Here is a 16,380-nt window from a genome sequence, read left to right as displayed (position 1 = left end):
AAGATTAATCTTGAGAATATATGATCACACTCATTTAATTTGCAGTATACTGTCTACAGTTACATATCAGATTAAACCTTGGCTAGTTCGGCTCCCTCATTATGTCAGCGCCTCGAGTTTTGGTTATTGGTGCTGGAGTAGGCGGCTTGGCGCTTGCTCAAGGCCTTAAACAGAGTCAAATTGATGTTGCCGTCTTTGAACGTGATACCTTACTAGATTCGCGACTTCAAGGCTACCGACTCAAGATATTTGGCGAATTTCAAAAGAAATTGCGAGATCTTCTGTCTGATGAAGCATGGTCAGAGTTCGAGGCTTCTTGTGCCGAAACTAACCTCGGCGAAACAACTTTAAACTCAACGGATGCGCATATTATTGCGAGTCGTAAAGGGCATCTCCCTGATGGAGTACCTCTGCCTTATACGATCGACCGTGGAATGCTGCGCCAGTCAATGATACGAGGAATTGAAGACTCGGTGCATTTTGGAAAGCGGTTCGTTGGGTATGAGCTCACCGACACAGGTGTCCGCGTTGCCTTTGAAGATGGTAGCGTTGAGGAAGGTACATTGCTCGTCGGTGCTGATGGAGCTCGCTCGGCGGTCCGTCGGCAATTGCTTCCAGAGATCAAACTTCTTGACACTGAGGGATGCTGCATTTATGGTAAGACATTTCTGACGCCAGAGTTTCTCTCACGCTTCCCAGAGAAACATCGAAGATGGATGACGGTGGTACTTGATCAGACCCCAGTGTTGCAGACGATCATCTCCGGCGAAGCACCCATTACACTTGTCAGCGAGCAAGTTCGCTTCCTGAAGCGAAGCGAAAATAACGCTTTGCCAGAGGACTACATACACTGGGGATTGCTTTTCCAGAGTACTACATCTGGTTTGAAGGGGGAGGCGCTGGAGAAATCATTGCGATCTGAAGCATTTAAAATGTCGCTACGCTTGACAAGTGAATGGGATCCTTCTCTCCGAAGTTTGCTGGAGCTCCAAGACCCTTCTCTGACGATGGGAATGCGAGTACTCTCCTCCAGTCCGAATTTGCCAAGCTGGACGCCGTCCTCGAAAGTTACTGTAATGGGAGATGCGATACATGTTATGTCGCCAGCAGGAGGGGTGGGTGCTGTGGCGACGCTACACGATGCCGCCACTCTAGCTCGAATAATTAGCGAAGATGGAATCACTCAGACATCAATTGGCGAATTTGAAGAAGAAATGAGAAAATTTGCAGCGGTTTGCCTAAAGAGGAGCTTTATGGCAGGGGAAAAGCTTATAAAAGCACCCTTGGCTGAGAATTGTAAGACAGTAGTTTAGTAAGCCTATATAGCTTAGGTCCCGATACAAAACTTCATTTAATGCAACCGGAAGATTTATACTGGTAACGAACAATAGTAGCTAACTACTAATAAGAGCTGATCCGATGTGGAATAACTATAAGCCAAAAGTTAACGTCGTATTTATCTTTTATCCAAGCCGTTCTTGCCCAAGTGTCGGTATTTGCGGCACAGATTAGTTCGTTGTTATTAGGCTTAGCTCGTGGATACACAGGAACAAATACATGTGGTGTATATTAATAGATCCCACGCGAAGTAAGAAGGATCGCAATGTCCCTGTTACCGGGTACACTGAAAGTGTATATATACTAATCTACCAGTACCCGGGTATCTATCACAAAACCGTCCATCACTTCCTCCTTCATCTTCAATCATGGGTCCATCAGTTTGGAGAGTTCTTATCGCCAGCATATTTTTCGGTCTTTTTACCGATGTATCGACAGCTACCGTCAATACCTCCGGCCTTAAGTCCCTACTCTCATCTCAAGCAACAATTGTCAACAATACTTCTGGAGCCCCACGGTGGAGTGACTTTGATGCCCCAACTCCTGGCGCTGTGGTCAATGTAGCCACCGAAAATGATGTATTAGTTACTGTAAGCTTACCGACGCTTCGCAAGAATTTCTAGAAACACCCGCTTACTAGAACTCTTCATAGGTTCAATACTGCATAGCTCAGAACATTACATTTCTTGCCCAGAATGGTGGCCACGGCTGGTCTACGACGCTTGATTTACATCAAAACGGTATACTCATAAACTTGGCCGGCATCAAAGCTATCTCTTTCAACTCTGCCAAAACAGAAATCACATTTCAAGGTGGTGCCTTGATATCCGATGTGGTTGATGCCGCGTATCAAAACAGTGTTCTCGTTCCGACAGGTACTTGTAACTGCGTTGGCACAATTGGAGCTGTCCTAGGCGGAGGCTTCGGCAACTTAATAGGTGTCTATGGATTTGGAGTTGACAATCTAATCTCTATGAATGTTGTTACGGCTTCTGGAACCGCAATCACTGTATCCCCAACGAGCAACACTGACCTATGGTGGGCTATGCGTGGCGCTGGTCCTAATTTTGGAATTGTTACATCCGCGGTGATGAAATCGTACCCCGTCACTCCCAGTCTGTTAGACGCATGGACGGGCCCTTTGATCTTCACTGGTGCCCAACTCGAGGCTCTCGTAGAAGCACTGAGCCAGCTGGACTTAAAATCGGAGATGAGCATAGAAATGTTTTTCCTGATGTCTGACAACTCGCCTATCATATTGGTGACAGTATTCTACTACGGTACAGAAGCGGCCGGAAAAGCAGCGTTTGCTCCACTCTATTCCGTCGGGCCCATTGTGGACGAAACAGCTATTTCACCCTATAACGAATGGAATTCTGGCGGCGATGCTTTCTGTGCAAAGGGTGACTTCAAACCTTCTTGGGGTGTTGGGCTCGCAGAGTTGGATGTTCCCACATGGACGTCCGTATGGAACGAGTGGCTCACGTTCGCGCAAATGCCAGGGGCAAACAACAGTGCAATGATATTGGATATGTATTCTCTAGGGACAGCTAGAAAGTTTTCGGACTTTTCATCTGCTTACCCTTTTCGGTCAACCATAACTTTCAATGCTATCGCTACAGCATGGTACTCAGACCCTGCCCTAGACGCAGCCGCGGAAGTCTTTGGTTCGAACGTTCGCGACTTACTACGGTCTACATCTGGCCTTTGTGATAACAGCACGTGAGTTTTAATATTTTCTAATCAACTTTGGTCCCAGGAGGCCATTCATAAAAGTGCAGGCTAATATTTTGTTTACTTAGGTATATTAACAATGGCTTTGGCGACGAAAGCTTAGATACAGTATATGGTGACAATCTGAGTAAACTTCAGGCAATCAAGAAACGGCATGACCCTCTTTGTAAATTTTGCCACTGGTATCCACTTATCTAGGACAAGAGGCCGGAAGGGCAATGGAGGTTGAACAAATAACATCTGATTTATTGAGCTAAATTTTATTGTGCCACTTCTTTCTGTAATACCAAACTCTTTTTTGTATATCTCGTGACAAAGTCCTGAAGTAATCTTACATAAAGATTACTTTCTACCCAGTTTGGGTTCTATAATAGCATAATTAAGGCGCCGGTAGGACCTTTAGGCTTTTGTTCGCAATCTTACCAGTATATTTACAAGTTTTGCGCGAGACATCGTACCGGACTTCCAAAAACTCCGAATTTGAGGCTAATGTTGGTCCTCTTTAAAATCTTTAGTGTGCACGAATAGTTCCTGAGATAATTTCAGTGCTTACAGGGCATACAAGATTGCCCTCCTTACAGCATATCAACTATGTAGTGGCGTTAGAAGGAATAGAAATGTAACAGTATGTCACCAGCTCCAGCTAACCGAGAAGCTAAAAGCTGCAACCTGTCAGATATTAATCTAGGAGGAATTGATACCCTGTACAAAAAGGTTGAAACGTTGTAGTGATCTAGTGATCCCTTAGACCCCGAGACTAGGAATTAGTTAAAGCACATTCCACAAGATGGTAATGACAAGAGAGGGGTAGTAACCCATATTTAAGTGGATGGTACCGCACTTTATGGCAGCGGGGTCATGACAATTTTTTGATTGTAAATTTGCCCCGCTTACACGCATTCGAGCAGTATTCCGCCGGGTAGATTTTGTAGCGTGCACTCGACCCATGCATGGCCGACGAGCGGGCCGAGCTTTAAAGCTTTAAGATCACGCAAACCTAACTCTAATTGATTATTATCCGTTGCGCACTGCTACCCGATAAGCACTAATGCACAGACTTGATGAGTTATAGCGCTTAGTAATGTGTATACCTTGGCTAGTCTGTGAATAAAACGACCACGATCTCTATCGATTATTCATTGCTATGTAATATCAAACTTCTAGATCCTAGCTATTTTAGTGCTAACTCTACACGGTGCTCAATAAACGGAACTCACCCCATAATCCGAGAATGTAGTACTACTTTTCATGTGGTGATCTGTTTGGAGGTTTAGAGAAAAGCTACGTGGAAGGATTATCAGGTATTATCGTGGTCCAAAAGTAGGAAAAGAACGAGAACATATTGAAGAAACAAACCCTAACAAAAAGCCTACAACATGGAGGGTTCTCTCGATAATCTTGTAGCCCGTATTGCTACCAGTGCAAAAGTTCTCAGCTCATCCACTCCAGCCTCTAAAGCTCATTTAAGCACTAATGATCCAGTTGATGATTCACAAAATGAGCTGGCTCAAAAGGCGAGACAGGATATCTCATATGCTGCTCGGGAGATCTTACTTTTAGTCAGCGAGCCCAATGACTATCTTGAACAGCATCAAGTAAATGTAAGCTTCATTTTCATTATCCTCCTGCGATAGCTTGTTATCTGGCTCAAATCTTATCCTACTACTCTAAATACCTCCGTACTTATCGTTATATATCTTAGAGTGATATAAAACACCTGATCTAACACACCACGTGCAGTATCAGCAACTCTCTTGTCTCAAATGGCTCTTGCACTTCAATATACTCAACCACATACCACTCGACGAGCCCGTACTCTTCAGCACTGTCGCCGAGTCCGCAAATGTTCCCCTTAGCAGACTTAAAAGTGTCGCCCGCATGGCCATCACGGGCGGCATGCTCTCGGAGCCTCAACCAAATTACCTTGCCCATAGCCGTATTTCAGCACAATTCGTAACAAACAGTAATTTTATTGATTGGGCCAAGTTCATGACACAGTACTCTGCACCTACAGCAGAAAAGTTTACAGAAGCGACTGCTCGCTGGGGTGACACTTCTGAGAAGAATCAAACAGCTTATAATGTAGCGTTTGGTACAGATTTACCTTTCTTTGCGCATCTGGCTCAGTCTCAAGATATGTCGGCTACTTTTGCAGCTTATATGCGTAGTTTGAACAATAGCCAGGGAATCGCTTTGAAGCATATCTTGGGCGGCTTTGACTGGGGTTCCCTTGGAAAAGCAAACATTGTAGATGTTAGTTATTCTCCGTCTAGTTTTCTTAAACTCATAATTGACTCGATTAGGTCGGCGGCTCAACAGGACAAGCTAGCATCCTCCTCGCAACACACTTCCCAGAATTTTCATTCCTAGTCCAAGACCTCACAGAGACTATCGCCAACGCCCCCGGCGTCATATCCAGCCTCGACACCAACATAAAATCACGCATCAATTTCTCCGCTCATGATTTCCGGACTCCGCAACCCGACTCCGTAGCACAAAATACAGACATCTTTTTCCTCCGCAAAATTATTCACGATTGGCCTGCAGGAGATGCTCGGATCATTCTCTCACATCTCTCTCAAGCCCTGCAAAAGCCTGGGGCTCGTATCGTTATTATGGATACAATACTTCCGGAGCCGGGGAGTGTACCGGCTTCGGAGGAGGGGGCTCTTCGAGTGAGGGATTTAACGATGGCGCAGAGTTTTAATAGTGGGGAGAGGGAATTGAGTGAGTGGGTGGAGTTGTTTGAGAGTTCGACGCCGAGGTTGAAGTTGAGGGAGTGGAAGAAACCTCAGGGAAGTGTGATGAGTATTATGGTTGTTGTGAGAGATGAATAGATTTTGAACGTTACGAAAGGGATAAAGGGACTGCAGTCATAAAGCTAGAGATAAAGTTATGAGATTTCCTGTGGAAAGATTCACAATTAAGTTATGGATTGAGATCATGTCACGCCGAAGCTTGAGTCTCAAAACGAATCGTGATGTGTATTCGAGTGGAGAGTAGAGTGGAGAGTACTACATAAACTGGATGGAGAAGAGATCTCAATCAAGTGGATCTTCACATACTCAGATCAAAGGGTCGTCGTAGCGAGCTCATAAAAGAAGCTTATATTTATTAGACTTTACTGTGCTCCTCAAATCCTCATGTAAACACCTCGTTTGATCTCAAACATCTGACTTATGCTTAATCGCATCTGTGGTCAATCATCTCATGAACTAATCTGCCGGGAAAAAAGACGCCCCCAGCGTTGTGATGTGGGAACAAAAAAATTGATTGAAGCAATAGCCGGAGATGTATGACCGAAACAATCCGCACACACTTTTACATTATATTATATCATGGTTCCATGGCAGGCAATATTATATTAAGAGACTTTTTTCTATTCTAATTATATCTCGAGCTATATTTTCTAATTTATCTATTTCTAGAAGTATATTCACTCTATAATCGAGTTGGATCATATCACATTCCAGTAATTATATCATGTGCAATTTTCTCCGCCAATGCATCTGAGTCTTGTCAGTTTTTATTCTTCGTTGGATTATGCGAAGCGGGATAGATGCGCATCATAAGGCTAGACTTTATGGGAGAACTCACATATGGTTGATTGTGGATGACCCGGGGGAAGGAAAGGAAAAGCTGCCGCATCTACAACACGTAGTTTACTGGTTCCAAAGACTCTGGCTTTTGAATCTACTACGGCCATCGGATCGCTCGCAATGCCCATTTTGCCTATACGTTTCCTTCATCAGCATTCTGAACTTCACGATTTTGCTTGAACATGGGGCAAATGAGAGAAAAAATTTGCTTACAAGTTGCGGAGGCATGAAATACCATCGTGCTATAATTTTTTATAGATTCCAAAATCTGCGCATCACTACTTACATCCAGTCCCGGGAAAATTTCACTTCCGATGGTGATGCTTTTCATCTCATCAGTATTCATAAGCTCCCTGACGCGTTTGAATGCTGCAACAGCGAGCTCTTGGTCTGCTGGATGCGAAAGCCAGTTGGGATTTATGAGAGGGGGATCGGCCGTATCGGTACTGGAGATAGTGACATTTCCCCGGCTTAGTGGAGCGACAAGTGCTGCCGCAGGAGCGGCATACATGTATGGAGTTTTAGGTGCATAAGCAATGGGGTTAGAACGGTTACCGGCATACGCATCCAGAATGAGGTATTCGATCTCCGGCCAATCTTTTGGGAAAGTGGCAAGTTCATTGAGAGTTGCTTTGCTTAGCGACTTGCGGTATGAGTTGGGAAGTTTCTCCCAGGCGATAAGATCGCCACCCGGATTGCCTAACATGCCGGAACCATTTTTGTAAAACTGTTCCGTAGCTAATTCAAGATAAGATGCATTTGATACCGCAGAATGAGTGATAACGCTGACTTGATAGCTCGGACCAAAGACTACATGATCCCACATATTCTGGCCTACCCCCGGCAGTTCTGAGATTATCGGGATGTTGTATTGGTTTAATGTGGACTTAGGTCCCACTCCTGATATCATAAGTAATTGTGGTGATTGGAACTGAGCAATTGTTAGATGTGGTAACGGTTCTTGTAAAGAATAGTTACTTACTGCTCCCGCAGACAAAATAACTTCGTTCTTTGCGAACAGGCGATACTCTTCACCACTAGTGTTAACTAACACTCCGGAAGCAGTTGTACCATTGAACAAAATCTTCTTCGCCAATGTTCCATTGAAAACTCTTAGTGATGAAGTTGCTGCTGTAGTCAAGTAGGATGATTCGGATGAGCTGCGGGTTTGTTGCTTCGGGTCTATGGTATTCATGTTATATTGTACACCAGAAAGTGTTCCGCTAACAAAGTCCAGTTCCGATCGAAAGCCAAGTACCTCAAAGGCGAGTTTTGCAAATGAAGAGAATGGATTGGCCCAAATTGGAATGGAGACCTGAAGTGGACCTTCATTAGGGTCGAAGGCACTAGCATTATAGCTCAACGAAGCATTTGATGGTCTAAGGGCATTGTTTGGAGGGGTGAATTCAACACCCTTCTTGAAGTATGGTAATAATGAATCGAATTCATAGGAGCTATCGCCTACTTCAGAGGCCCATCTCTGGTATGATTGTTTGGTTCCGCGCTGGTATGTAAAATAATTTCGGCCAGAGCTGTGCGAGATAACTTTGTAAGAAGAGATCACACAAATCAGAGGAAGGACAAAAAGATACAAGCATACCTTCCACCCAAACACTTTCCTCTCGCATAATGCAGTGTTCTATCATTCATGCCCTAGGAGAGAAGCTTATAAGAATTTGTGTTCCAAGGGCGTGCCTATGCCCGATGAGTCGATAGCTAGGAGGCACTTACAGCTTGAGGAACAGTCACAAAGCTCCAATCCACCAGAGGATTGGTATCGGCTGGACTATATCCCGTGAAGAAGATATCGTCAGAGGGTATCACGCTCAGATTCCCGTTGTCGATCTCGTAAAACCCTCCCGCTTCGATTACCGCAACAGACACATTCGGTTGCTGAGAGAGCCGCGTTGCAACTACCAGACCGGCAGTTCCCCCGCCAATCACGACATAATCGAATGTAGCATCCACACCAAGTGTGCCGAAAGTAAAAGATGGTACAGGGTCAGGAGACGAGTTAGCGAAGGTGGGGAAAAGCAGGGCAAGCACATGACATATTAAAGACACGTGATTGAGTCGCATCTTAGCGGTTATATATTGTCGTTGGCGAGTAGTTTGGTCTTATTTCTACCTCTCAACGATAGCAGCTATATATAAGGAAAGATGTTCGTATCTTTCTCAAACGGTATCTTAAATTCATCGTTTACTAGTAGGAATTATTTATTTGCAGTTCGAAATATAAGCTGTTTTTGAGTTGCCATTTTATAAATGAAAGTGTGACGAGTATTATGCATAAACTTAGCCGCGTGCGTGCAGAATGCATGCTACTGTATCTATATCTTAGCCATGGGACTTTCTCTCCGGTTTTTTTTTTGGTGTGAGTGGAGACAAAAGCCGGATAAACAACTCTAAATAGTAAGTTCCTGCAGGGCATAAGAACTTTTGAGGTTTTTGGTTGATTTTATTGGTTTAATGGTTGAATTCAGATTGCCAAAGTTAAGCCTCATTTTCGAGATTGTATACCTATGGCTTTACTTGCATCAGGATTATATGGTCCAAAATAACTATAAACATTAGCTACCACTACTACATTATGAGGATGTTAATGATCAATCAATTCACCACCATATACCGCTGCCGAAGCTAAGACTCACAATGCCTAGCAAATCCACCCTCGGGCAACCGCTGTCGCCTGGAAGATGCAGTCAGCAATAATGCCCGCATTTTCAATCAAAATCTGACACTCCTCGATTGAGTATCTCTCGTACGATTTAACGAATTGGAATCTTCCAGGTGTTTGTATTTTTGATATGTTATGGTGGCTAAGCGATCATATTTCTAAAGGAGTCCCGGACGAGACTTATGCTGATGTGATATAAAATAAGCTTGCTTTCTACGCCGCTCAAGTGCTGGAGATGATGGTAACACAAATAGGCAAGAATATTACCATATCTTTGTAATCAGCCATTATGTTGCATTTTACATATTCACTTGTAAAATTACCGTAGTAGTAGGAGCTCAGTAAGCAAGTGAGAAATCAGCATTATAATAATGATGCAGGGCAAAAAGATCTTGCACATTCGCCCCAATTTCCTTCAATCCTTCACTTCTGTTCATTCTGTTTCAAACCTGATCCACTATCATACCCCGCCTAGTAAAATGGCTGCTAACATCAATACGATTCTAATCGTCGGAGCGACATCCGGCATAGGTGAACAGTTTGCTAGGCGCTTTCATGCCTCGGGAAAGAAAGTGATCGTCACGGGTCGCAGAGCCGACAGACTCTCTCTTTTAAAAGAGGAGCTCGCGGGGATCGAGACCGTTCAGGTATAAATGCCCTCCACCAAAAAGTCCCGCTCTTTCTATTTTCGCCACATTCTTTAGTTAACCCAAAAAATAATTACGTGGCTGATATGACACTACACAGTGGGATATCACGGATTTTAAAGGATTGTCTGGCCAAGTCGCAAAGATTCTAAAATCACACCCTACCCTAGACACAGTCTTCATCAATGCAGGCATCCAAAAGTCATCGTCTCTCCTAGACCCATCCACTAGCATCACCGAAGACGTCACCACCGAGATCAACTCGAACCTCACAGCCCCAATACTCTTGACGCAGCTTTTCGTTCCCCACCTTCTCTCCCTCGCCTCCGCAGGCAAGTACGCAAATCTTCTGGTCACGAGTTCATCCCTCGCCTTCTTCCCTATGGCATTTTATCCAGTCTACTGCCCGACCAAAGCAGCTATTCACTCTTTCCTGGTGATTCTCCGCCAACAAATCAGTTTTACACCTGAAACCACACAGAAACATTTCAGCGTCGTTGAAATCGTGCCACCGTATACAGACACTGGATTGGACAGCGAGCATCGAGACTTGGTAAATCAACTGCAAGGCGGTGCTGAAAAAGCATTCAAGCCTATGCCACTGGATGAGTATATAGGGAAGGCTTTTGAGAGCTTGAATGAGGTTGATAAAGAAGGAAAATTGAAGAAAGAAGTCGGTGTTGCGTTTGGCCAAATGGGCATTGATACTTGGAGAGGCAGCTTCGGTCAGGCTTTGGAAGGTATGGGCCTTAAATGTTGATTAAAGAGCAGTTTTGCTTTTCAAAATTTTCGTATCGATAATCTTTAGTGCTAGTCTTTTAGTCTCAATTATCTTCAATGCAATACTTTCAAATGCAATCTTGCAATCCTTTACTGAGATTTCAAGTCATCAATGCATATATCTATGAGTATAAGGACTTTATTGTATGTTCAACTGAAGGAAGCATGAATAGTATGTACGTGTATATCCTTCGCTCCTCGACCATCGAAGAATAATAACATCCAAAATTTCTAGAATAAATTACCCAAAAACGTTATCATTACACTCTTGATATTCACATTGTCATATATTCAGGTAGACAATGTTTTAGTCTTAACTAAAATATCGACCGTCTTGTATATCCCCGGACCACTTTGACGATGTTTGCCAGCTTCGATATTACTACAGTTTTCAAAGACGGAACCTTCGTGAAGCAAGATATCATCTGTGCTGTTTGATACTCCATTGCTGTCGAGACGCTGGTGGTTGCTAGACCTGTTGATCGACCTTCCATGGGAATTCTTGCTGGATTTAGCAGTGCCGCTAGCGCTACTGCCACCCATTCGGGAAGTGAGAGCTTGAATGCCTTGAAAGAAAGACAGTATAAGTGGTCGGGTGAGAGGAATCGAGGCAGCCAAAATGAGAGCTGTTCCTTCGACACTAAATTGACGAATTATTACTATTGAAATGTTCAAAGTTCGAATTTAGAACTTACCTGTTCCAGACTTCCAGTGGTACCGTGGCCCCTAAAAGTAACTATTAGTATCAGAAGTACTTGCTTTGAGTCCAGTCAACTTACAAGTCGGATCTGCTACATTAGTTATTGAAGAAATCGTAGAGAGCTTGTACGCTGTTATGATGCCGGCCCTACATAGAAATAGGGATGATTAGTACATCTAGAAGCTCGCTCTGAAATCGTTCACACGTACAGAAATCCAAGACTCAATGACCCAGCTAAGAGAATCTTTCTCGATCGCTCCATCTGCAATTTAGAGACTTGCAATACGGGGTATAATGCAAACGCAAAGTCCAGAAATGCCGAATATGCTAAAGTTAATGTCAGTGAGGAATAACGTGAAGATGAAAAGGGAGTCTAACATCCGGCAAGATAGCCAAGGTCTACATTGATGTTTTTGTTCCAACATTTGCCCTTCTGGGTCCAATTGGCTGATACTGGTGTGCACTGTACAAAAGTTGTGATGGTGATAATAAAGACAAGCACGATTAAAGCACCAACTGCGGTGTATAGGATAATTGCAAGTCTCTTTGAATTACGGCCAAAGATGTTGACAAGTAACGCTACCACAGGAAGCTTTGGCAGGGTAAAAGTCCACAGTCCAATGGCCTGGAGAATTACCATCAAACGAAGGAGTGCAACGGCACCAGAGGGGTTCTCTTCGAGTAAAACTTCGAGATGACGCCCAAGGCCGTGGGAGATAGTAACATCGACATAGATTGCTCTTGCAAGGTTTGCTGCCTATTGTGTATCAAAAGTACTTAGTATGAGTACAAGCAACGGGTGCTCGATTAGACAGGGTCTTGCAACTGACCATGGCAAGAATGATAAACGCATCATCTTTTTTCCATCCCTGAGACTCTCTCCAATGGTGTGAAGCGAGTCTAAGAAGCACAGCAACTGTCCCGAGTAAAAAATGGCGTTAGATTTTGCTTTTAGAGAACACGGTGAGGTGGAAACTATACCTAATGCGATCCCGTTGAAAACCCAATTGATGGTGGTCAAGAATGGCCCTCGATTGACATCACCTCCATACGCCATATTGAGTTTTGATAGTGGCTCGTGTATGTGGGGTTAGAGCGTGGTGTGGGGTTAGGACGAGTTGGACAAGTAATATCGCGGGTTGCGAGCTCTACGATGAGGAGAACTAATACCTAAATATTGAGACCGAGAGCGTCTGTATAGAAGGAAGACATTTCACATTTGCAGGATTGTAATTTGGTAGAAAGTGTGCGGAGCAGCCTGGATCGAGACTGAGGCGTCGCAGACAGTACTTCAGGGGTCATGAATGAACTATAGAAAAGGAAGATGAGAAGGGAGCTCCGGTGACATCTTACTGTAACATTACACAATTAGCTCCAGAAGAAAAAAACGTATAGTACGCCTTAGTAAAGATTAAGCTTAACTTGAAATCTATATTTGTGGCATTAAGAATTCAGGTTTGTTAGCTGCACAGTAAGCCAAAAAGCCGCGCGCGTAGAACTAACGAACGTGTGCAAAAGTGGCAGAATACCAAGTTGCCAAAGTGATGAAGCTATTCGTAACTTTTCGCAACTTTCGCAACTTTACCTTCTTCACTCCAGACTTTCGAATTCTAGAATTTTAAACCTTGGCCCTTGGACTCTTTGAAAAACTTGATGAACAACAGCTGAAAATTGAAAATTAATTTGATGGACTGACTCAATAATGAATCTAGGATACCCCAAGCCACCTTCTATTCACGGCATCAGGAATTAGTTCGTAAGCACCCCCCAATTGCATTCTCTCTTGGCTGGGCTTGGTTAGCTGATGTATCAGGGATCTATGCTGAGTAAGCAAGCAGTATATAAGCCCGATCAGATGTTCAACTCTTTTGATAAAACCACAGCTAATATTCTGATTCCACTTATATCTTCATGTTCTTAGCCGATAGGATTCCATTGCGTGGACGATCGCTTTAACTTTAACATGATGCAACCCTAACCCGTAACCTTGAAAGTACCGTTCATAACCGGCTCCTACCCAATATACGATCGAACGATCGATGGAAAACAGGTAAGATTATGCATCCTGTCACACTATGCAAGCACTTTTAAGGAGGGGGATTGCAAAGGATTATTATCTCCTCTTTTTTTTTTCTCTTGCTCTCTACTCTATCTATATTGATAATTCTCCAATATATCTCACCAAACGATAAAAGTGGGACTCAGCATACCACTCCGTATATGCAGTGAGAATGCTCAATAGGCTCAATGCATATCTACGGCGCAGACACCACCGGTACTACACTGCATTCTTATAAAACCTGGCTAGCTTCCTAATTTGGTTTGTGATTGCGACAAGTAGCTCTCAAAGTAAAATATTTTTATCGATAATACTACACAATGTCAGCACTAACTAGTACCCACTTGACTAACACCCTTTTCTCCAAAATCCATCAAATTTCGCCCAGCTATTTATGTCTTATATAATCATGATGCAGTAATCGTTCAAGGTAAAACGTGCTGACGCATACTACCGTAAGACGACTCAATAAGCTCCGAGATAATTCCACATGGCTTTCACGTTCTAAAATCCGTATTGGATGTTAATTTTCCTAAATTGATCGAGCTTGCAGATGTGACTGTGTTGAAACACGTGGTATTAGTACAGGTCTATGGCGTGACAGTACACCCCTCTTCTCCCGGACAATATGGAAAACACTATTCCGAAGAAATAAGCATCTGCCAGTAATGCTTGAGAGAGGCACAGCCACATACAAACAAACCACCAACTGTTAGTCCAGCAATATAACATTATTGTGAATGTGAATATGGCCCCAGCTCTCTTCTCTTCATAATTTCAACGACTGTATCCAAATCAAAAACGTGATCATCCTCCTCAAGATGAGTTCTCTCACACAACTCCCAGAACTAAAGGCAACGTTATCTCCGACCAGCGAGATCCTAACGGATCCTAAGGATGCCAAGTTTGTGGAACATCTGAAGCGATGGACAGATATTGATCTGAAAGTTCCTGGCGCTATAGTGCTGCCAAGCTCGGAAGGTGACTGTCAAAAGATTGTAAGGAGCTATTGCATTTAGTCCTCTACCTTGGGTCCTTGCTAATAGGCTATTTAGGTGCAATGGGCTTCCAAGTACTCGATTCCTTTCGTTACCAAAAGCGGGGGTCATAGTGAATGGTCTACCATTGGCGGCGACGGCATCATTATTGATTTAAGCCTGTACAAAGGAGTAGAAGTGGACACAAATTCTAACACAGCGACTCTCAAAGGAAGCATCCTCTCTAAAGATGTAGCCGTAGCTCTTGCAGATGCTGGATTTTTCACTGGTATATATTGTCAAATTTTTTTTCTTATTGAGCGAGGCTAATTTATTGCATCTAGCTCTTGGAAATGGCAACACAGTGGGCGCCATCCCTTATTTTCTTGGCGGAGGAGCCTCGATCACTTCTTCTATCACAGGTTTCGGGTCGGACCAAATTCTCTCGGCGCATATGATAACCGCAAAGGGAGAACTACTTGATGTGAACGAAAAAACACATCCAGGTCTTCTCTACGCTATACGTGGTGCCGGACAGTTTTTCGGCCTCGTCACGCAGCTTACCATCAAGCTTCATTCCTTAAAAGCCCTCGGAAACGATAAAGGTGTTATATGGGCTGGTAGCTTCGTCTTTCCGCTGGCTCGTGCCCGAGAAGTGACTTCTGTTATGAAGGATTTAATGAATGATAGTCGCTATGCAACAGCTGGTCTCATGATGATCATGGCGCCACCGCCAGCACGAAACCCATGTCTAGTTATCGCGGCTCGCTACACCGGTAATCCCGATGACGCGCCAAAAGCGTATAAAGTTCTACATGACCTTAAACCAATTGTTGGCACTGGTGCTGCGGTACCCATTCAAAATGCAAGTGATGGACGCGAGGCACTTGGTGCTAAGGGAGGTTTCAAACGCTTTGGTGTTGTCGGTCTCCACCGATTCGACGAAGAAGCTTTTCTCAAAACTATTGATATATGGACAGAGATGATTGCCGAGTGTCCAGATGCAATCAACACCGCGTTTAACTTCCAGTGGGACGCTAGACCCGTCAAGACGCCTGATTTCGAATCGGCCATGTGTCTTCATGACATCCGCTACTGGCAGTAAGCAAAACATTCCGGGACTCCTTTTTGATGATCCATAAGCTAATTGATATAGGAATAACTTAATCTGGCACACCGATGCTAAGAATCGCGCCAAGGTTGACGAATATAATGCCAGATCTATTACTGTTGTGCGCGGCGACGACGTGGCGAATTTCGCGGACTTTCAGAACGGTACTAGGGTTGATCCTATTGAGCGGAGGTATAGAGGGGAGGAGAGGCTTGCTCGTCTGAAGGCTTTGAAGAAGGAATGGGATCCTGCGGGTCTATTTACAGCTCAATTACTTTAGAAGTCTATTAGTAGGTAATTTTACAAAGGAATTTCGGTAAAAGGCGTACAGTCTTATGTATTTTCTAAATTATTCCTATTCATGAAAGCGTAGAGGGAGTTGCAAAATCGACCGAAACGTTCTAGATACTGATACTTGCAACTGATTGGTGAGATTTTCCTCACAAGCTTTCTTCTACGCCTAAAACGTGAAAGTCCATATTGGAGAAAATAGATCAAGTCTATTTCTTACCTACTAATTTACAATCGAAGTAGAGCTGAATTTGCGCGTCACCCAGGCCTTGACTAGGTACATATCATTAAGAAAACATACTAGTGTAGGATCTAGTATTGAAATACAATCAATCGTGACGGGAGCAACTTGTAAGAGGTTTCCCTTCTTTCAAAATCTTATTCGCCTTATATACTTCCATTCAAGATTAGGTTATTGAAGATCAGGAAGTCCCGATATAGAATAAGAAAGCATGCAGTTCTCCACT

At 43.7% G+C, this 16,380-nt stretch overlaps 6 protein-coding genes across 6 annotated transcripts; 4 read left to right on the top strand and 2 right to left on the bottom strand.

Annotated features, from left to right (window-relative positions):
• Window positions 1–101: 101 nt before the first annotated feature.
• On the top strand, window positions 102–3,175 carry SS1G_05679 (hypothetical protein; the record flags this gene model as incomplete). The annotated part of the gene is made up of 4 exons (XM_001592708.1): window positions 102–1,296; window positions 1,654–1,928; window positions 1,991–3,005; window positions 3,141–3,175. The coding sequence occupies 4 exons, from the start codon at window positions 102–104 to the stop codon at window positions 3,173–3,175; spliced, it is 2,520 nt and encodes an 839-aa protein (XP_001592758.1).
• A 1,273-nt stretch (window positions 3,176–4,448) lies between these two features.
• On the top strand, window positions 4,449–5,909 carry SS1G_05678 (hypothetical protein; the record flags this gene model as incomplete). The annotated part of the gene is made up of 3 exons (XM_001592707.1): window positions 4,449–4,673; window positions 4,813–5,325; window positions 5,376–5,909. The coding sequence occupies 3 exons, from the start codon at window positions 4,449–4,451 to the stop codon at window positions 5,907–5,909; spliced, it is 1,272 nt and encodes a 423-aa protein (XP_001592757.1).
• An 859-nt stretch (window positions 5,910–6,768) lies between these two features.
• SS1G_05677 (hypothetical protein) lies at window positions 6,769–8,750 on the bottom strand (the record flags this gene model as incomplete). The annotated part of the gene is made up of 5 exons (XM_001592706.1): window positions 6,769–6,804; window positions 6,958–7,602; window positions 7,654–8,203; window positions 8,272–8,324; window positions 8,403–8,750. The coding sequence occupies 5 exons, from the start codon at window positions 8,748–8,750 to the stop codon at window positions 6,769–6,771; spliced, it is 1,632 nt and encodes a 543-aa protein (XP_001592756.1).
• A 1,077-nt stretch (window positions 8,751–9,827) lies between these two features.
• Window positions 9,828–10,755, top strand: SS1G_05676 (hypothetical protein; the record flags this gene model as incomplete). The annotated part of the gene is made up of 2 exons (XM_001592705.1): window positions 9,828–9,995; window positions 10,096–10,755. The coding sequence occupies 2 exons, from the start codon at window positions 9,828–9,830 to the stop codon at window positions 10,753–10,755; spliced, it is 828 nt and encodes a 275-aa protein (XP_001592755.1).
• Window positions 10,756–11,066: 311 nt separating this feature from the next.
• SS1G_05675 (hypothetical protein) lies at window positions 11,067–12,532 on the bottom strand (the record flags this gene model as incomplete). The annotated part of the gene is made up of 7 exons (XM_001592704.1): window positions 11,067–11,415; window positions 11,471–11,501; window positions 11,555–11,622; window positions 11,685–11,802; window positions 11,854–12,232; window positions 12,306–12,391; window positions 12,457–12,532. The coding sequence occupies 7 exons, from the start codon at window positions 12,530–12,532 to the stop codon at window positions 11,067–11,069; spliced, it is 1,107 nt and encodes a 368-aa protein (XP_001592754.1).
• A 1,823-nt stretch (window positions 12,533–14,355) lies between these two features.
• Window positions 14,356–15,902, top strand: SS1G_05674 (hypothetical protein; the record flags this gene model as incomplete). Its single annotated transcript, XM_001592703.1, has 4 exons — window positions 14,356–14,532; window positions 14,590–14,800; window positions 14,856–15,612; window positions 15,668–15,902. 4 exons carry the CDS (start codon window positions 14,356–14,358, stop codon window positions 15,900–15,902), a joined length of 1,380 nt encoding a protein of 459 aa, XP_001592753.1.
• Window positions 15,903–16,380: the final 478 nt, after the last annotated feature.

The sequence above is a fragment of the Sclerotinia sclerotiorum genome, genomic scaffold (assembly GCF_000146945.2).
Source record: "Sclerotinia sclerotiorum 1980 UF-70 scaffold_7 genomic scaffold, whole genome shotgun sequence".
In the NCBI taxonomy this organism is placed as follows: Eukaryota; Fungi; Ascomycota; class Leotiomycetes; order Helotiales; family Sclerotiniaceae; genus Sclerotinia; species Sclerotinia sclerotiorum.
Note: the sequence above shows the minus strand (reverse complement) of the source record. Positions and strands in the feature narration are given on the sequence as shown.